Source organism: Ricinus communis, chromosome 7 (genome assembly GCF_019578655.1).
Source record: "Ricinus communis isolate WT05 ecotype wild-type chromosome 7, ASM1957865v1, whole genome shotgun sequence".
In the NCBI taxonomy this organism is placed as follows: domain Eukaryota; kingdom Viridiplantae; phylum Streptophyta; class Magnoliopsida; order Malpighiales; family Euphorbiaceae; genus Ricinus; species Ricinus communis.
In genome coordinates this window covers 16,601,627-16,624,348 of record NC_063262.1, presented here as the reverse complement: position 1 = coordinate 16,624,348, position 22,722 = coordinate 16,601,627, and the positions used below count along the sequence as shown (strand labels likewise).

Genomic DNA, 22,722 nt, shown 5'->3' with positions numbered 1-22,722 from the left:
TTTTGTACTAATAATCCCTTCTGTCAAAATTTCTATAAATAATTATTAATTAGGTTTGATTTTATAGTATGTGTCCTTAATTTTTGGTGTACTATGCGAATTATCCCTATGCATTAAAAAGCTAAGCTAAGCTCATTTGCATCCCTATCCATCATATGCATTTATCATATACAAGCATAAAAAAAACATAAAAAGAATAAATTAGCTTTAAACCGCTATCCGCATATATTAATAATTATTTAATCGTTTCAATCATATTGAAATACTAAGTAATTGAAATCTTTGAAAAATTTCCCAATAAAATCAGGTTTAATTTACTGAAGCCCTTTATTCAATTAACATCTGTTATTTAATTTTTAATTTAGATAACTAATTCCCTAATGAAAAATAATTATATTAGTTCAATAGTTTTTTTATAAATCTATCCATATTGAATTACTATAATTAAAAATTAAATTAGCTTATTATCTATGTCAAACTAAGAAAGCCTGTTTCTTAAGTTCCCTAAATAAAGTCTTACTGTGACTTATCAAATTTAATCCAATTAAATTTTGATTTATTTCCACACTTCAAGAAACAAAAATCAGTATGGTTAATGATTACTTTTTAGATTAAATAATGAACTTCAAGAAACAAAGTTAATGATTACTTACGCGAAAACAACGAGCATGGTTCAGAATGAACCGGTCCCCAAACCAACTCAGTGTCATCCAAATGGTCAGGACCGGTTTGCCATAATCAAGATTATGGTCAGGACCGGTTTCACATAATCAGTTTTTTAACATGTATTTATCAAAAATAAATTTTAGATACATATTCCAAACCAATCAATCAAAACGGTTTTGATTATAAGGTCCAAATTCAAAAGATTTCACCTGTGTTCTCAACAACAATCAAATTGAAATCAATATATATCATAACAAAGCAAGAAAGCAAGACTCTGATATCACTTGTAGATTTTTAAAATCTTAATCAAATTAAAAACTTAATGCTGAAATTCATTTAGACACTACATGCTAGACTTGCTAGATTTGATATAAGTGTAAGGTTCAACAATTAGCATAGTTAGAAAAAAAGGACACAAATACATATATTAGAGCACTATACAGCACAAAGAGCAGCTTGTATGCATATACACATGCTAACACTAACCTCCTCGAGTATCCACCATTTCAATTTTCACCAATTTAGTTGCCATTCATTCTAAATCTTAATCATCCAAAACCTGTGGATTTTCTGAACATCATTCTGAAACCTTTATCTGAAAATCAAAAGTATCTCTTGTTTTTCCCTTCTTGCAAGGATAACTTATAAAGGTATTTACAAAAAGTACTAACCCCTGTATACACCTTATTCCTTCCAATTCCATCTAATAGAAGAGAAAGGTCAATACATTATCAAATGTAACAGTTCCTAGTCAGACTTGCAAAAATATGCCGCTCTCTAACATATAGCAGAACTTTCTACCAAGCATAGGGAGTGAAAAAGTAACTTGCAATAAATGCATTTTAGCGGAGAGATAACAAGGGAAATGCAGAAATTGCTAAGCAGTTTCGATTCTCAAAAACTGCACATCTTTGCCACCAAATTATTGCTAAAAGAAGATCCATCTCAGCTTTAAGTGCCCACAGATCCCCCACAAGGATCGATGCACTTCATCTGGAGAAACTTCAATCAAGTCTTCCAACAGTTTTGTGCTCGATAAGATCTACTACAAAAAGCTTCATTTCTGAGCGCCTCACATGAATTGACTGGTGATCAATCATATTCTTCTGAAGCAACCTCAATTAACTCAACCAAACTAGTTTTGTGCTCAACAAGCTCTGCAATAACCTTAAATGGCTGTTTTATCAATCGTTCTTGCTCAGATGGTTTCTTCAGCAGTTCTAGTTGCTCTAAATATTCGTGCAATGTTTAAACACAAAACAGGTTAAGGTTCACGATCATTGATTGAGATGAATTAAACCACCATATTAGATAAACAATAAACTGGCCAATAGATAGTACTAATCAGGATATGAAATATGAAAAATAAAAAATAAATTAAAACACGCCTAAAAAGCTAGATGCATTTTCACATGGATTATTAATTAGTATAGAATGGAACGAAAAAACTGCATGCATGATAAAAGAAACTGTCAGAAACTTGGAACATCTGAAATCACAGACCAAGGATAAGTTTGGCTAAAGGTAAAACTTTTATCATGAGATCATAACAGACAAGTTATATAACAACTGATAAAGCCGTGTGTCCAACCTAAGTTGTTCACATTTTGTGGTGTCTTATATGTAGAAATCCATGGGCCCCAATATTAGAAATGAAAGGCGTGTAAATGGGTCATTTCAGCCTAACCATTAGCATGACTTAAGTCAAGTTAATAGGTTTGCCCTTTTACATTATAAACTCTTTTATATTCTCTTAAAGTATTTGATGTGAGATAATCCACACATCCTTTTAACACTCCCTCAACTGCAACTTGCACTTAACAACATTATATGCACCTGGCTATCTTAAAGGCCAATATAAGCTCAAGGTCCTGGATTAACAATGTAAGGTCCACAAATTAAACGGGTCTCAGGATTAGCTCATTCTCAGGCTCTGATACCATATAGAATCCATGGGTCCAAAGAGAGGAGTGTAAATGGGTCATTAACAAATCAATTTTTAATTCAGGCCTAACCATTAGTATGACTTAAGTTAATGGGTTTGCTTTTTTACATTATAAACTCTTTTATATTCTCTTATATACTCAATGTGCTAATATAGTTAGTTATGTAGCTCATGTATTTAATGTGTGGATTCTGTTGTTAGTCAACCAAGTCAATACAGTTACATTTTCTCAAAACCCTCATTTGTCTAAGCTTTCATTCTCCTTCATTCTTTTAATTTTCTTTGTTTCTATTGTTTCCTATTTTTATAGTCTAGATTTATTTTGTCCATTTGGAACAATTTGAAATTTCCTTGTGTACGTGGATTATGGTTCTTATTGTTATTCAATTTTGTTTCTCTAGAGTTCGTATCAGATCTTGTATTCTCCTTAAAAATTAACACAGAAACTTTGAATATCTAAAATTAAGATATTTTTATATTTATATAATATTATAGAACTAATCAATGGTAAAAAGGAATGTTGGGAGTTACCTTAGAAAATGATAATTTCTTCCTAGCTATTGACTGCACAAAAAAAGATGATAAAAGAATAGAGAACAACTGGAGCAGGTTCACCAAAGTATGATGAAAACAATGATGGCCAATGGTGGCACACTTCGTAAGAGAAAAAAGCAGCATGTTTGATCACCCATTGCCCTAACAGGGTTGACTAATCTGCTGCAGCTGAAACCAATTATATTGCTCTATCAAAAACAGTTTCTTTTTTATTATATGCCAGGGTGGGGACTAAAAGATAAGTTTATTGAAAGGCTGAAACGAAGAAAATAAATACTGTAAAGCCTCCTTATATTCATACATATTACAATAGAATATAATATGTAGAGTTTATTTTCTTAAAAATGGGACTAAAAAAATTCTAACATGTTACAATATAGAGTTTATTCCTATTTACAACTGACTCAAATTGGAACCAAGATTTTTTATAACTATGTAGAGGTTATTCCTATATAGAACATAATTATAGAGAGCTTTTATTGTATAATGATAATATACAATTGATTAAAATTGGAATTCAAGCAATTTTACTAACTCTATCTTGATTGTGTTTTCTCCGAAAAAAGTCCGGAAGCTAATTCTGCAAGCCTGTAGGATTAACAGAAATGTTGTCTTGGCAAAAAGGAGTTTCTGATTCTGCAGAAAAGCTAATGGGAGATCTCTATTGAGCAGGAATAGAAAATCTGCATTCCTGGCCTCAGTTTATTTCCACTTGCAAGCTAGAAATCAGGTTATTTTTCAGCAGCAGAAAAGTCTTCTTGAAGATTAAAGAGGGTATGGTATAGTCTATAAGTTTCGGCATGAAAAACAGTTAGATCCTAGATCAAATAGTCTGTTTGATTTGTGGAATTGTATACCTTGGATCTGCCTTGACTGTATATGCAGTCAGTTGTACATTTTGTTCTTCTATTTGCTAGTAATATCTTTTCTTTTTTGGTTTCTTACTCAAAAAGAGCAAAAAGAATAAGAAATCGTTTTGTTTCTTAGTCAACTACGTATCTTTTAACATGTCACTCTAAAACAGTAATGATTTAAGTACTGACTAAAGCAGAATTAATGTAATGCAATTGAGTTCCAACAGGTCTATTCCTTCTGAAGATAAGAAAGCACAGGCAAATTCCATATAGAATGTAGTCTTAGGGTATTAATGTTACTATTCTTCTCAATTGTTTCTTCACCTTTATTTATCTATGTATTTGCACTGCGGTTATCAGAATATTACCATGCTAGCATATGTAGTTAGAATTAGTTCTATATTACCAAGAACCTGAAAGGATATTCTCTCCTCCATCCCTTCTCGTTAGCAAAATCAATGCGCTTTTGCAATTTGATTAATTCTTTCTGAATCCACTGCACAATGTTTCCAAATAACAAAATGGGAAGCAAGGAAAAAAAAAAACAAAAAGCAATATAAAGTTAGTTGCTAAATGCAACAATTCAAAATGAATTTGTCAAGGCGAAAAAAATTTAAAGACAAAAATAAAAGCACAGAGACAGAGATATAACAGAAGTAGATAACATTGGCTAGCAGCCAAGTGATATGTGCCCTTCTCAGTGAACTGGTTATGGGGTAATTAACAGGAAAAACCTCAATATCAACATGTTGTTTGTGTATATGTGTCTTTCTACCTTTGTGAGATATGGTTACTTGCTGAATTAAGGCTCAATTTGAGAGAACCGATTTCAAATTCTTAAAGGAATCAGGCTTTTATTGCAGAGATCCCAACTTGCTTGCATTCATTAACTTCTGCATTTGAATATTGGCAACTTCGAATTCCTACATCTACTACTTGCACATTTATGGGAAACATTGAAGACATGTAAATACTAGAATAAACTTGGCATAAGTAACACTACAGGATCTAACTACAACATCACAATTAACAAATTCGAATCCTAGAATTAAGAACATAACATCACACCACCATTGAAAATTAAAGACATCTCCCCAGACAAGAATCGGCGCCTCCAAAAGAAATTCAACTTTATTTACAAATTCTAAAACTTTGAGGAAGTTGGATTCTTAAGAATCCACTTCAGTGTTTAGAAACTGATTAATAGTGAACTTAGTCATGGATATTATGCGAACCTAATTTTACCTAGTCATGGACTTTCTATTGCTCCAAGTTTTATGCCAGAACAAGAATTGGACTTTGTGTTAAGTGGAGATGGAAGTAGTTCTACTTTGACTAGCGCACATCATGACTATGGAGTGAATCCTTATATTCACCCATTCTGTTCCCCAATTATATTATAAATCCCACAAGATTATTAGGGTCAATCATACTCACCCTAAAATTATCCTACCAAATTTGAGACTGAGAAGGACCATAGATGGTGCTCATCAAGGCTATGAAGTAACATCTTTCCATCTAATGAACAACAACAATATAAACGAGCTTATTGGTGGGCAAAAAATTCAAGATCCACGACAACAGTCTTTTCGATAGTGCTTGTGGTCTATTTATTTCTGTAATTTGTACTCTTTAAGTCAAAAAAATATTCTATTAACATAATAGCCGTAAGAATGCTCTATTTATAGTTGTTTTATGCAATTTGTGACTTTCAAGCAAACAAAATCTTTATTGAACTGATTATTAACTCATCATATTACATTCTTGAATTTATTGTACATCTCTTGTTGATTTAAATTATTTTTTTATGAATTGTTTTTCAAAATATATGATCGTTGTGGACGATACAGTTATTACCGAGTCAGGTCTTTAGATACAGAAACAAATTAGCAAATTTGCAAATTTCTCAAGTGAATGAGTGGGTAAATATGGTTGAGTTTGGACCTTGGAAAAGCTTCAAGAAAGAGCGATTACAAGAGAAAGAGGTTAAAGAACAAAAAAGGAAATTAAAGACTTTGTCAACTCAAGAAAGAAGAGCAATGAAGTGAGAGAAAGACAAGTACAACTTTGAAATTAGAATAGAAAAGAAAAGATGATGTAGATATACGGTGGCTTCATTTAGTACTTATGATTTATTTTTTAAAGGAACTGGTAGGGTAGAATGTTTGATGGTGAACTTCGAAGGAAAAGATTCATATACAAAAAATCAAATAAATGAATTTGTAAGTTAAGGGGCTTAAATGGGTTTCATGATAAAATTAAATTAAAAAGAAACCCTAATTTGTTTTTCCTCAACTGTATGTTGTATCATCTTTTATTGGTGCAGTCTTTGTCCAAGTCAAGGCCTAGATGGTTGTAATAGGATTTGCATATTTTAGCTGACTACACAATTTTAATTGATAAAGCAAAATAACAAAGAAAACAACAATCATTCTCAAAAAAAATATATATATATTACCATTAAATCGATGATACTTACATCTTTTGTTATATCCTCATGCAGAGATTTAGCCTTCTGTTCAAGCTCCACCTGTCCAATAATATAAACCTATTGATATTTGGAGTAACCAGCATTCCAAAACAGAAAGCAAAAGCAGTTGCTTAAGGTAAACATTCTAACATACAATATCTGATCTTTCTAACCGTTATCATCTATTTAAATATTCCCATGTCTTTTGTTAGGAAGTTATGACTCACAATATACCATTATGCTACTTATTTTTCTGTTAATAGAGATTTTCTTTAGGGCTAGAAAGCAAATCTAATATGTTTTCTACTCGCGTAAAAGCACTTTTGCTATGCCATGGAATACTTGCTCCACCAGCATCACCTTCAAATTCTTTGCCAACAACCTAAAAAGAAGCGGGAACAAAGATAATATACTATCAAAGTCAGAATTTGTTTTCTTAGGTACACCATTTCAACTGGCTTAGTTTGTCTCTACCCTTCCATGAAGGTATCAGTGACAATGTAAAGAATCAAGCTACTTGGATTTAAACCAAGTTCCATTCTAATAGCTTGATTAATCAGCAAAACTGAGTTCGAGAATTCAATATTTGACTCAAACAAGACATAAAATTAACCAAGTTTATATAAATATTGATTGTTACACGATGTATAATATTAGTGATATAGAATAGGAATAAATTCATTTTATTTCTAGTCACCTGATAATACAAAATGACAAGGTAACATATACAACATCCTAAGTTCGATCTGTATCTTATAATTAAGGTACACAATTAATGACAAATATTTCATTCCTATTTACAATAATTATAATGTAATTTATAATATTTATCTTACCCTATCTATTTAAATGGAAAAAGCTAATTCATGTTGGATTTGAGTCTATTAAAGTTTGGAACCCAAAGTAGTCAAATCTCCAACCTAAGGTAGTAAAAGTGATCAGCTTAAGTTGAGTCAAGCTAAAACATTCTACGTATACTATCAAGTCAAGTTAAGGGTATGAGAATAAATATTGAATAAGCTGACTTTCAAGCTCAAGTTTTCAAATTGAATTAAGTTTAAGTAATATACTATATTTGCTCAAACTGACTCAATCATAAGCCTTAGGAATTGATTAGGAATACTAAATTTAGTAATAGAATCTAGATTTAATATTTACATGCAATACATTACGCTCATAAACTAATGCATACATATGTAATCGTGCAAGATCCTTTTCATCTTTATAAATGAGTTATTAAGGCGCAAACTTTATTACATGTTGCTGAAGACTTACAACAGTAGGCTTTGGTAGTAACCCCTTCTCCACTAGTTGTCTCAATTCATCAATCTCTTCCTGCAAACACAAAGTTTAAAACTCTTTTTTAAAGGAAAAAGTACATACTATATTTATGGATGCAATCAAGTCAAGCCTTACACTCATATAATAACTTTACTACCTTCTTTAGATACATAGAGTAAACAAGAGATGTAAGGAACAAAGAATAAGTAAAAGAATAATAAATAATGACAATATAGTTGCAAAAAACCAAGGCAATTTGTGGTTCAAGGAATTTGTTAAAGATTTATAAGAACCCAATACGATAAATTGGATAGTATCCATGGATTTTGGCAAATCTCTCGTTCACCAAATTCCTTGAAAATGAGCCTACCCAAGAGGTGAGATTTCAAAAAATCACTCAATTGAGTAAGATAATGAATTCCATGAAATTTATTTTTATTACAAATTTCAATTCAACTCCATTTATTTTGGAAGCAACTGAGATTGTTCAAACATGTATTTAAAGACTTGGGTTTCGGATAGCATGAAGTCATGCTGTTATTTGCAATTTCCTCAATTTCATTTTAATTTCGTTTTTTCCAAAAGGATCTAGGATTTCTTTTTTTTCAGTGAATCAATTGGAATACCTTCCCACCACACACCCCGAAAAACCCAAGTTACCACGACACCATGTGATTAACATAAGACTTCCTGCTCTAAAATGTTAAGTGCTTCAAAAACTTTAGCTATCTAAGCAATGGGCGGAGCCACAATAGATGTAGTGGTGCCATTTGCCCCCACTAGATATTACTTTATCTAGTTTAGTTAACTTAATTGTAAATTGCCCCTGCAAAGGCAAAAATTAATAAATCCAAATTAAATTGGATAAAACTTTACCATTTTAGAAAATTTACAGCTTAGTCAATTTACGGTGGCTCTATTTGCAAAGTAGATGTCAATAGGCCAAGATTAAATACTTATAAATGTTAACATTTGGCATTATTACCTTGTGTAGGGTCAAATTTCCTTTACAAAAATTTCTTCTTTCATTTTCTCCATAAATTACTCTTGACTAATTAAGTTAATAAACTGCGGTTTGAAATGCTAACATATTAATTCTTGTTTTTCCGAAATCCATCCTCCAACTATGGTTTTTTTGGTCTTGGTTGGCAGGAAGATCTTTTTAACATTGAAAAGCAGAATTCCATAAAGTGTTCTATTGTAACCTGTCCACCCTTTTCCCTATTTCCAATTTTTAGCAATTTCAGTTTATACAGAATAACTTAAATATTTGACTCAGGGCTATCATTGTACATGCTTAGTCAGGAGGCCTTCATCCATGATGGATCTTATTCATATTGGCATACACTATATGATGGAATTTCCATAGAATGGAGTAAGAGAATAAGGATTTCCGGGCACTTTCTTCTAGTATTCAATTGAGAAGGGAACTTTTTCGATTACAAGGGATTCATTTGTGTTAAATCTTTGTTTATAGTTATATTTTTAAAAGGAAAACACTTAAAGGAAACTATGATTAAATTGTTATATAATCAAAAGGTCATATCAATTAATAAAAATTGCATGGTATTAAAATTTCCACTAGAAATAGTGCCAATTATAAATAGTGAAGCAAGAAAACTCATGTAAAAAATCTAATTTTGGTAAACTCGAGCGTAATTCCGATTCAAATTGATTAACACTTGTTTCTCTCTAACCAATAACTTGCAGCGCTAAGAAAAGAAATGTCTAGATACACATCCATAAGACTATATCTATTTTATCCCATGCATACATACTGACTTTTCTATTAAACTAGTTTTTTGTTTACATGCATTGCACGTGAATATTAATAGTTGGACCTGTTATTATTAATTTACTACATACGTCTTTCTCATATAATTCTCATATGAATCAATTTAAAGATAAAAATTTATTTACTTAGATTGATTATTATAAAACATTTTAGAGCAGTTTCAATTAATAATAAATATTTAATAAAAAATAATTAATGATAAAAATACACTAAATGTTTGTTTCAGTTGATGTGTTCATCAATCGGGTTAATAATTTTAAGAATTAAATAGACAAACATATTAAAAACATAAATAATATCTTTTCATGGTATATTATATTTAATTAAATGGATTTAAATAATACTTTGTATTATTTCAAATTACCTACTCAAATTATGTTTAGTAGCTTTTCATTATTTCCATCGTTTCCTTTTACATTATCTAGTTTTTAATTTTAACAAATTAATTAAAAATTAGGCATATAATTCAAATAAGAATTTATATCTCAAGTATTTACCTAAAAGTTTTTTAATTAATCGCATTCTATGTCCCAAGGATGTAACGAATAGCATCATTTGATACTCTATAAATCAAGTTGATATTTAATTGCTCAAGTAAGCCAAAATCAATCATATGATACAATTATGATAGAAATGTCGTCAAATATTAAAATAATCTCCAAGAATAAACTATGTTCTTTATTTGATAGTTTGTGTTAGTTAAATTTAATTAAACCTTAGTAGAATTTTACTTTAATTAAAAGTTTTCTATATAGAATTATATTTTATATATATGATTTTTATTTCTCTAAACATGGCATCATATGTTTGTTTAGTGAATATAACTCATTAAACTTAAATATTCATATAGTTTTCCAAGTTAGTACTCATCTCGCAAATATGTTATATATATATTTTTTTTCATTATATGAGTTAATATGGACTATAGAATGATTGTATCATATTTTTTTTAATTACATTTATAATTTGATTTGTTATTTTTATTAACGCATTAGTTAAGTTAATTCATCAATTTTGAAATACCGGACTTCAGTTCTTATAAATGAAAATAAGATTATTGTTAAATTACAAATTAATAAAATCATCATTTTTTTCATTATTAATCTCAATAATTTAAGATTTTATAATCCAATGCATTACCATTATATGTTTGCTTGTCGTTTATTCATTTTTATTGTATGAGTAACATGCATTCCAGGACAACCTTATCATATCTTTTGGTAATTCTGTTTATATAAATATCTTATATTTATTGCATCAATAATTTTTTTTCACTTCTTGCTTATTGTATAATATTTTTTAGTGTTGTTACAAAGCTCTTTTTTCCAAGTGTATGAATAATTAAAAATTCATAATTTAAACCATCATAATTTTTAATATATGAGAAAACCATATTTATAGTATAGCTTGGATCTCCATACATTTATAGTATACTAGTTTTTACTCACGTGCGTTGCACGTGAATATTAATAATTGAACTCATTTATAATAAAAAATAAAATAATTACTAACTGATTTATCTAAATTTTATTTTTGAAAACTAATAATCCATTTATATCTATAAATGCATTAGTTGAGTTAATTTTTAAATTTTCAAATAATTAAACTCAATGTTCTCATAATTCAAATTAGTTTTCCACTATTTCAAATTAGTTTTCCACTAACATTAATAATTTGTCATTAACAAGTTGATACATTAATAACCAAAATTAGAATTTTTTTCTCCAAACATCTCATCATATGTTTTTTTCTTTTTAATATGTAAGTAGAAATAGATCATCTGGTGCTATTTCATAATAAAAATACACATAATTGAAAGAGTTTTTATTTATAGCTTTTATTATATATATATTTAGTCCACTTGATACAAATTCCTAATGCACAAATTGGAAGAGTTTCTACGGATGAAATTCATTATTAGCAAATATAATCTAAACTACTTTTATAATTTTATTTATTTTAAGTAAATTTTATGGTTGAGTCAACATTCTAAAATATTGACTCAATTTCTTTATTGTTAGACAAAATAAATATAAAGTTTTATGTAAATTGTTGATGTTATTTAAGTATCTTCACAAACTTTGGATTGATCATATAACTTCTTCAATAGTCAATATCTACATATTTGTTCAATTTAGAAAACTTAAAGTTTTTTATATTAGCTAGAATATAATTTTATTGGTATTTTATCATATAGATTTAGTACTGATTTTATTTATATTAAATAGTTTGGTTTTTCATTCAATAAATATCAATGATTCAGTTTGGTGATATGAAAAGTCTATCTACTTTTTAAAAAATGTAGATTTATCATATAATTACTTTACCGGTTCTACCTTAATTATAATTTTGTATAAAATTATTTATAAATTAAATTATAGTTGAAACTGATTATTTAATATTACTTAAGTAGTTAGACTTCTAGGCAATTAGTTTCTATTTAAATACTTATAATCCATTAAATTAAAATAAAAATACTTTTCTTTTATCTAACAGTAGTTAGACTTGTAAATGATAAAATAATTAGTAATAGATTTTATATAATTTCATAAGATAGAATCTAAATTCACCCCGATAACCAATTGAACGTGTCTAATGTTTATTATACTATAAATCTTTATTAGATCTATTATTATTATTATTATTATTATTATTATATTAAAATAATATATTTTCTTGCAGAATACACATCCATGTTTATTATTATAGTAATATAGTATATTAGTAAAAGAATCTTAAATTATATCCTAAAATAGAATTCACCCCGATAACCAATTGAACGTGTCTAATGTTTATTATACTATAAATCTTTATTACATCTATTATTATTATTATTATTATTATTACTATTATTATATTAAAATAATATATTTTCTTGCAGAATATACATCCATGTTTATTATTATAGTAATATAGTATATTAGTAAAAGAATCTTAAATTATATCCTAAAATAGAATTTGAGGTAGACAATAACTAAATTCTTTTTTATTTCTCGGTGGAATATTATTCTAAATGATCAAAATAAAATAATTTAAATGACTAAAAAGTATTATCATATAGAATCATACTATAAATCTTAAATAATTTAATATTTATAATATTTGTTTTCCTTTTAAGAACAAAAATCTTAAATTTTTTTTATTGATTTTGAAATCAAATTTTTTTTGCTATTAGTTAACGCATCGCATATTACTTTTGTTTCTCTTCATTTGTTTCTCTCCTGCGTGCACACATTTATATAGATACACGTTTGCTTTTTTATATTTAAGTAAATTTGGTATTTAATTTTTCTGTTATTTTTTTTTTTTTAATAGAATTTTAGTTTTTTTGTTTTTAATATTTTAGTGTCCTATTTCTATATGAATTTTATTCTAATACTGTTTATATATTATCTTTTTCATTAAATTAGTAAAAGCAATTTTTATAATCTTGTAGTGTCCTATCTCTATATAAATTTTATCCATATACTACTATTATCTATTATCTTTTCTATTAAATTAATAAAAGACTAAATTGGTCAGTGTTAACAACACTAATTATAAGGCTCTTTTGGTAAATTTATCTATCCTCCCCCTTCTTCGCACTGTCATATATGTTATGATAAATTGATACACATACACGCACACATATATATATAGGTGATTTTTTCTTTTTCATTAGAAATTATATTCTATCAGAAAAAAATCAACAACAAGAATGCCATCTTTAATTGTTATTTTATAATAGATATTTAAAAGCCGAAAAGAGTTAGACTTTATGGTTAGACTTGTCTTATTGAATTGTTAATATTATCTATTAATAAATTCAACTAAAAAAATCAAAATTAATCATATTAGAGGGGACGAATAAATTTATTAATAGGGCTTAATTACTCAATTAATTAGGTCAATTTAGTCATTTTAATAATTTAATCTAACAATATATAATATATACAATTAATAATTCATTTAGCATAAGTCTAATCCTAAAATATATCATTTAAATCCTATTTTTAATTTATAAATATATAGGCGTGTTTATTCTTTTTTTTATTAGAAATTATATTCTATCAGAAAAAAGTAAACAACAGGAATGCCATCTTTAATTGCTATTTTATAATCAACATTAAAAGTCTAATAGAGTCGGACTTTAGGGTTGGACTTGTACTTAATGAATTATTATATTATCTATTAATAATTTCAATTAAAAAATAATCAAAATTAATCATATTAGAGAGGACGAATAAATTTATTAATAGAGCCTTACTAATTACTCAATTAATTATGTTAATTTAGTCATTTATTAATTTAATTTAATATTATATAATATTAATTATTTAACTCATTATAACTTAATAATTAAAATAATATATATTTTTAAATTTATCATCGTAAATATTTCTAGTATTAAGTTAATGATAAAATCCTTTTTACATGGTAAATTCATCTTTAAATGAACCTATTTATGACTTATGAAATTTATACTAATTATTTGTATAGTTACCAATATATAAATTTAATATATTCTCAAAAAAATTAAGATCCACATATGTTGTAAAGTATATTAATATAATTAAATAATGATACAATAATAGTAATTTTTTTTTAATAAGGTAGAATATAGTAAACGCTTTCCGATACGAACTATTTTTTTCTTTTCTTACTTTAAGAAATTATAAAATTAAAATTTTATAATTCTAATATTATATATAGGTTTAGATATCTAAAATATATTTAAGTCAATATCATTGTTTATGATAAGTATAATTAAATGAAAGCTTGATAATTTGCTTTTCAATAATTTTTAAAACGTAAAAATCTTATTCAGATTATTACAAAAAGTTTATAAAGCTTTTATGTTTAAATCATGTTAATTACTTTAAAATTATTGCTAAAGCTTAATGATAAGTTAATAATTCATTATTTTAGATAATATACATTGCTCGTGGCACTATTAAATAAATAAATTTAATCGTGATTTTATCATTCTTCAAATGTTTTATGTTGTTATTACTAAATTAAATAAATAAATGAATAATTTTCCACAATTTTAGTAATGTCTTGAAAATCTAGTCGTCGTCGTTAACCATTATCTTCTTGAATATGTTCATTACAATTTATTGTTCAATGTCACCTCTATTTACTAAAAGAAAAATTACTTATACTTATCTAGGACTTTTATTAGAATGACTCAAATGAGTTCACAATACAATAAAATGATTTGTTATCTAACCTTATATATATATATATATATATATATATGTTAATTTAATAAATATCTCATTTATATTTTTATGCATATAACATAAGTGACATCAAAATATAAGAAATTTATCTTCATTTCATTTATAAGTTTTTCTAGCTAAATATAATTTTAGTTTGTTACATTATTTAGTGGAATTGAAAATAAAATTATAATATGTTAATAATTTCGTATTAATAATGGATTAATTTATTTTAATATGTTAATAATATGTTACTTTCTTAACCAATTAGTTAATATATTTTTTTATTTTAGGGTTGGGTAAATATAATTTTTATCTTGTGTTTGTATTTTATAATTTTTTTGATAATTAGATCTTATATTTATATAGAAATCATGGTTAAAACTAATCATTTAATTTTAAGTAGCTAGACTTCCAGTCTAAAATACAAATACTCCTAATCCACTAAAAAAAGTGTCATACTCCCAACACCACTTTTTTTCTTATTCTTTTTTTTTTTAATTTAGATTTGTTATCTTTTTAAAATTCTACTTTATAACCAATATTAAAAAATTCTAATAGAGTTGGACTTCTAGATTTGGATATGTAATTAATGAATTATTAATATTATTTATCAATTTTAATTAATCCAATTAACTAAATAATCAATAAAGTCATTTTAGTAAATTTACCTTAATAGAGTTGGCCTTTTAGAGTTAAACTTATACTAAATAAATTATTAATTATTAAGTTAAATTAATAAAATGATTAAATTATTGTAAAAGTTTACCATTATTAATTTAATTTTAACTGAGATTTCTTTTTATGTTTGTTTATTCGTTTTTTTTTTTTCAGAAAATGTTTCATTCAAATCTTGATTATTGGCAAGAGAAATGAGAATTTTGTGATGGGGAATTGTTGCTTAGCCCGTACCTTTTTTTTTTTATTAATTATTAGTAGAAGTATAATAGTATTAGGATTTTAGTTAAGAATTTTTTAGTCCTATTACTGCTATTCTTAATTAATATTTAACTAATTAGTAACTTAATTAATAAAATAATTACTAATTAATCCACCCAAATAAATATAGGCAATAGTTTGATGAAAAAAATTAGTTAGGTCAGGTAACGGTTGGTGTCCTTGGATTTGACTGATTCATTATTGTACGTCATATAATGTCTTTCCCCCTTCTCAACAATGTTACAAATGCTTCATTCATATCCTTAAAATCAAATTAATTTATTAATTAACATAATATTAAACTATTTTTTAGAATTAAAATTCTTGTCTAATTCTATTAGAAATTTATTTGTTATAATTATTCCTAATCCACTAAAAAAGTGTCATACTCCAACTCCACTTTTTTCTTATACTTTTTTTTAATTTAGATTTATTCTACTTTATAACCAACATTGAAAAATCCTAATAGAGTTGGATTTCTAGAATTGATATGTAAATAATAAATTATTAATTTTATTTATCAATTTTATTTAACTCAATTAACTAAATAATCAATAACGTCATTTTAGTAAATTTGCCTATCTTCCCTCCTTCGCACTTTTATATACTTTTATATACTTCTATATGATATGATCTTTCTATATCCACCACTGTATTTAAGACAGGTATTGTTACATTATAATGAACTACAGTTACCAGACAAGATTCACATATCATACAAATCAAGAAAATTGTACAGTTAACCTCATTCTAGTGTGGCACTGTCATGGTACATTTAGCAAGCATTCCAACAATTGGAAAGTTCAAAATACTTCAGCATAATTATGATAATGTCATGGAGAATTAGATATAAAGTTTAGGTTCCTTGAAATGGAAAGAGTTGGTTACCTCACAAAAGTCAACATCAGACAGCATTGAAATGCTAACATCTTTTGGAACATTGAAAAGCTTTAAAACAATTTGACCATTAGTTTCAGCAGTTGTTGAGGTTTGCTTCATCCCTGAGAGGATAATAGCAACAGCTTATTGAATATCAATTTTTAGCTTTATGCAATCAAGAATCAATACCAAAAGCAATAAACAAAAATGATCTCAAGGGAACCCAAAAAATTTAACTCAAAATATAGGTCACTACCCACTACCAACACATTGTTGTAACACTGCAGTGCTCTATTATTACGTCAGAATGCTTAGTCAAAAATACCTACCTGTAACCTGCAAAAGCTGGTGAGATTTTCTCCGTGTGCAATCTTTTGGGCCAATTTTGACTCTCACAAAACTTCCCACAACCTTCTTTTCAAAACTTTCTGGATCACTTAACAGCTGCTCCACTAAGCTTCTCCTTAAGTAGACAAGTTTCATATTCTCTGAAACCATAGATGCAAAGGGACTTTCTTGAACTGCTGGAGCTTCCATCTTTTGAGATGTTCTATCAGGGCTTGCAGTTCTCTGCTTCTTGAAGCTCGCCAATGTTTTCTCAATTTTGTTATTTGAACAGTTTTCAATTTCTAGCAAATTGTCATCCTCCTCTGATTGATCTAAGTTCTCAACTAGATGACCTTCTAAAAGGTTATATATTTTATTCTTATTCATAAACCTCCTCCTAAAAACCGAAAAAAGCTTTTCATCACAAAGGATCCTCTTCTTTTTCTTGGGGTCAAAAAGTTTTTTTTCCCGAATATATTCGCAGATGATTGAATGAACATCATATTGTGATAACTCTTTTGCAGTATCTTTACCAAGAGATTTAAGAAACTCAATTAGAGGCTTTGATCCCCATCCTGTAAATTCAACTGCCTTTGTCCCTTTCCTTTTCTCAATTGTTTCAAAGTCTTTAGTATCATCCAGATCACTATCAGAGGATATCAGTTCAATGTCCCTTTTGCATTTGATTGTCTTTGACTTGAAGCTATGTTTCGGAAAATTACCCTTTTTCAGCTTGTCATCTGCTGCATAAACATCATCCAAATTCAAGCCTTCTTCTTCCTTTATGATATCCCAATACTCCAAGAACAGGCATTCATAAGTGTTTCGATCTCTTAAATCTATCTTGCCCTGCAAATTAATAATGTCACAGTAAACAAAAGACATTCATCCTCTTAATTGTATTTCCTTCAACACAGCAAAATAAAATTAATCAAGAAAAGCAAAAGTTACAAAATCGTAGAATTCTAGTTGTCATCTGAAGTCGCTATTGGAATTGGATTAGATTTTAGCCTTACAACTACCCTGGTCATTAATCATAGACTTCTTTCATTCCCTTGTTAATGGTTGGTCCACATTCTGAAAACTTAGTTTGATTAGAAAAGGTTGTGGGGTAGATGTTAATAAACAAGGAATTCTTAGATTTTAGCCTTACAACTACCCTGATAATTAATCATAGATTTGTTCCTATTCCTTGTTACTGGTTGGCCATTATTTTGCAAACTTAATTAGATTACAATAGGTTTTAGACTATATGTTAATAAACAAAGAATTCTTACTTTTTTGGAACAACTATATTCCACAGAGAGTTTTGTGAGGGATCGAAAAATATGTTACAGGGACTGCTTTTATGTTAACTAAGGCTTATCAAGTCGATTTTTATTAAAGCCATTTTGCATCTGGATTAATATTTCTTTCAATAAGTTGTTAGAAACATTGTTTGGATAATATGCTTGAATTGCTTCAAAACTTTTGAATTAAAAGTAAAAGAACAAAGGGGTCATATGGCAGATGTTACTCAGCATACAAGTGCAAAAGATAAGCTAGGCTCTCCATTCCTACTGTCTTCTGATCCAATTGTAGAAAAATAAACAAAAATTAAACATGTCAATGATATGCCTTATTATTAATATTAGATGTATTTTATGCTCTAGTAGGACTCTCTCTCTCTCTCTCTCTCTCTCTCTCTCTCTCTCATTTCTATGTATTTTTATAGATAATCATATTCTGATCTTGTCTTTTATATGACCAATTAAATGCTTCCACCAAGAAGCCAAAATGGGCCAATCTTAATATACTTTTAACCTTTCTATTTATCACCATAAACAATGAGCTGGTACTAATTAAATTCCCATATTATGCTGGAAACTTCCTAAGGAGCAAGATATATGCCTGAGCGATTTAATAAGCAACTCTATCTCGCTACCAAGAAAATGGAGCACTTGAGAATTCAAATCTGTCTTGCAGCCATACAGGATAATCTACATACCTTGTCAGTGTACAAATCTTCTTCTTCTACCAGCAATACAAGTTCTAAGCAGTCGCTGCACAGTCCTTTATTCCCTCTAACATGTGCAAACTCAGCGGCTTCGATGCATTGTTCACATACAGCATTAGGACAACAATAGCAGTGAAACTTTGAGGACTTTTGGCATTTTATACAAGAATGTCGAGCTGTTAATATTAAAAAATGTATCAATTACAATTATATTGACATTTGGCGCATTAATTTTCCATTAATCCTCTACTATGAAATGAATCAAGAAAAGGGAACAAATTAAAGCTCCATTATCTCACTGAAAATAACTTGCCTATGGAAAATTTGATTAATATGCGGGAAATTAAATTACTTTCTATCACTTGGTTGTAACAGTAAAAATCTAATAGAAATTATTTTTTTGCATTTGGATTAGAGTAGCAAAAGACATTTCCTCGCTGAACAATGAGGATCCTATATTTTTCCATTTGATTACACAAAAGAGGCAAATTTCACTAATGACTCTCAAGAGAAGTGAAGAAACCAAAATTTCATTACCTCAAAGAAAATGACTTGCTTGTGGGAAATTGGGTCAATGTCTTTGAAATTAAATTACTTTCTATCACTTGGTTGTAACACTACTAAAGATCTAGTAGCAATTATTTTGGTTTGGGTATGTGGAATACAATAGCAAACGATATTTTTCCTTAGATCAACAAGAGTTTGACAACAGTTTGAACCATATGAGGATCCAACATTTTACCATTTGATTTTACAAGAAAATTAGACCAGAAAGGCTAATTGCATTAATTATTGCCAAGCAGCAACAACTCGCAAAGGCAGAGGTCTGAGATTAGAGGATATGTGATGATTCTTCTATTGAGTCTTCTTATCTTATATCATGGTTTGAAAAGTCCACAAATGTGTTTTCTGTTTTCAAAAGTAGAAAACCATTTTCCTTTAAATTGGAAAAACGGCTTATTTATACTAATGCACCCAGGAAGAAGGAACATGTGGGAAAAGTTTAAAGAGGAAGCATCATCCATTAAAGAAAGAAAGAGACTGAAAGAAAAGAAAAGAAATCCTAGTATAGTAGCATGCCTACGCATTACTTGCACGGTGGTTGTTTCCACCAAATTAGCACAATAATAATAGAGGTTCAAACAAAGAATCAAGTAAAACTGACAGAGTCTTATGCTGTATCGTAGTCATGAGCAATTTTAAGTAGCTTACCACAAGTCCAGTGTTCTCTAGTTGTTACCATGGAATCACCTTCTTTTAAACAAACTAGATGATAAACCTTCAAACAATCACTGAAGAGAGGAGACAAATTAGTAATGCAAACTAGGCACAATTTTATGTTAAAATATGTAGTGGTGAATCCAAAAGTGCTTTTCAATGGCAACATATGCATATGTATATACCCAAAAGTAGAGACACACAAAAGGTAAATTCATCATGCACATACATGTGAGAACATATAAGCAAGAACATTTTGATAAAATAACATTTATTCTTTAGTGAATTGAAGTGAGTGTAGGCAATGTACACACAGGCATAAGTAGAGAGACATGTATGCTCACATACATACACTAACACACACTCAGAAATAACAATGAAAAACACAAATATTTACAGCATTATTTGTTCTCAAGCCACTTTATTGTACTTAATTAAAATACAAGTTTCTGTTCATACAAGCCTTCAGGGGTATTCATTTCAATGAAATATGGAACACTAAAAGAGCTTTAGATACCAACCTCTCACGGCAATTTCGTCAACGTTCTAAACTATCAAACTAAGCACATTAATAGCACCATGAACCTCATAGTACTTGGTTGACTGATAAAATAAGAAAGGACTAAGCACATTAATAGCACCATGAACCTCATAGTACTTGGTTGACTGATAAAATAAGAAAGGACTGGGTATGTCATTTACCCATTATTATTCTTCCAATTACTGCACCAACCACAGGTTAAGAATTGCATAATCCACATATCTATGTCAAAATCCAAATTCATAACACCAAATTATAGTTCTCTTCTCCTGAATTAGTCACCTTGAGTTCAATTTAGAGGAATTATGCATCTGTGTCTATATATGAGATTTAGTTCACAAAGCCCTGTATTGTACATGCTTTTAACAGATTATGAAAAACAAGTTTCCTGAATACAAATGGCATCACTGCCTGCTCACTGCAACATTCTCCGTAGGAAGCTTGAAAATGATGCTGTGATACTATTACAAGCTCTAACTTACTCTCAAGTTGCAAACTTGTATGAATGATTAGCGTCAAGTATCATCAAATAACCTATAAAATACAAACTACAACTGATTCCTCTAATAATTAGTAAACATTAGGATAATACTAATTGATGTAATGTGTTATTAGAGATATTCCAATAAGCATTATAAACAAAGTGCAAGCACCACTCAGAGATACATTTCAAGGCATAAATCAAATGCAGAAACAGCAAACATTTTTTGTCAGTTAATGTGCTATTAGGCATACCACAGAGAGATGTTGCATATGCTTTCCCATTTTCTAAAAGTTGGAGTACCAGAAAGAAGGCAATAGTGAAACAATATGATCAAAAGGGACATGGTTTTTACATTCAAATGCTCATTCCAGATATACAAGTAAAAAGAAAATTCAAATATTATGTACAGATGTACAAGTAAAAATATGAGCAAAATGGATAATCCTTTTACTTATTTGGTTTTGTAGTTTTACTCTGAATTCTCCAATTGGACAAATGAAAATAAATAAATAAGCCAATTAACACTTCGGCCTACTAAATCCTGAAAGTTAAATATATATCTCACTTTTATTAGCACAGTAAAAGTAACAATTATAATATTTAACAAAAAATCTAGAAATAAAAATATACAATTCCTCAAAGTCACACAATGAGGCAGGTGGGCTGGTGGCACTCTGATTCCCAAACATCAGTCATCAGTGGCTATCAGAAAGACAAAACTGCCCTTTCAACTAAGCCAACAATGGAAGAAAACGTGGTGACTAGCAAAGACCACCAAGAAACAACAAGAACCAAAATAAACAAACAAACGAACGAACGAATGAAGGACCTAAACAAAGCAAAATAAAACAGAACAGAACAATTGGCTATGAGAACTGACCGATATTCACAGAGAATTAGGTCTCCGCCATCTTTGCAAATGAAGCACCAATCTTCGCAGTCTCTTTCTTTCACTATCTCTTTCCTTTTCTTTTGCTTTTTTACTCCTTTCATTGCAAATGCTACACTATTATTTATTTATTTAAAGTCTTTTTTGGGACTGGACGCTGCTACTTATAAGAAGAACGCAACTCGTTAGTATTCATTCATGGTACGATTCTTCTTAGAATTTCTTATTCCGGTAATGCCCTTTTGTAAAACCCGATATGGGCCTAAACCACACGGAGAAAGGGTCATTTCGGCCCCTGAAACTCGTGCCATGGGATCAAGTACGGCCGAAATGAGCTTTTCTGACAAAAAAAATTCCTCAATTTGTCATTTTCAGCTAATTTAAAGTCTAACTACATGCTGTCTACACAATATCCTTTATATATACAGGTCTCTACTCACATTGTAATTATTTAAATATCATCATCAAATAAGAAAAACGCATAAATTTACCGAAAGGCCTTAAAGATTTTTAACTGAATTGGGTTAGTTTAGTCTTTATTAATTAAATCAGTAAATTATTATTTATTAATAGTAATAATAATGATAATTATAATTAGATAATAATAAAATAGAATTGTATTAGAGATAAATATCCTGAGTAGGAGATTTTATTTCTAACTCTTTATCTTTTTAAGTAA

The 22,722-nt window shown here is 28.4% G+C and overlaps 1 protein-coding gene across 6 annotated transcripts; it reads right to left on the bottom strand.

Annotated features, from left to right (window-relative positions):
- Positions 1-1,262: 1,262 nt before the first annotated feature.
- On the bottom strand, positions 1,263-22,345 carry LOC8287603 (uncharacterized protein At5g08430). Of its 6 annotated transcripts, XR_007216627.1 has the most exons (10): positions 22,035-22,345; positions 20,124-20,203; positions 18,903-19,087; positions 16,918-17,764; positions 16,598-16,710; positions 7,748-7,825; positions 6,500-6,550; positions 4,427-4,516; positions 3,143-3,334; positions 1,811-1,895 (listed from the first exon to the last, which is right to left on the bottom strand). XR_007216627.1 is itself a non-coding variant. In XM_025156305.2 (9 exons), exons 1-9 carry the CDS (start codon positions 22,145-22,147, stop codon positions 1,759-1,761), a joined length of 1,692 nt encoding a protein of 563 aa, XP_025012073.1. In that variant the 5' UTR covers positions 22,148-22,340; the 3' UTR covers positions 1,263-1,758. The 6 variants fall into 6 exon arrangements, 5 of the variants coding, with proteins under 5 accessions (XP_025012073.1, XP_015571055.1, XP_048232584.1 ...); XM_025156305.2 differs by lacking the exon at positions 3,143-3,334 and having other exon boundaries at positions 1,263-1,912; positions 4,446-4,516; positions 22,035-22,340; XM_015715569.3 differs by lacking the exon at positions 3,143-3,334 and having other exon boundaries at positions 1,263-1,912; positions 4,446-4,516; positions 7,766-7,825; positions 22,035-22,331.
- Positions 22,346-22,722: the final 377 nt, after the last annotated feature.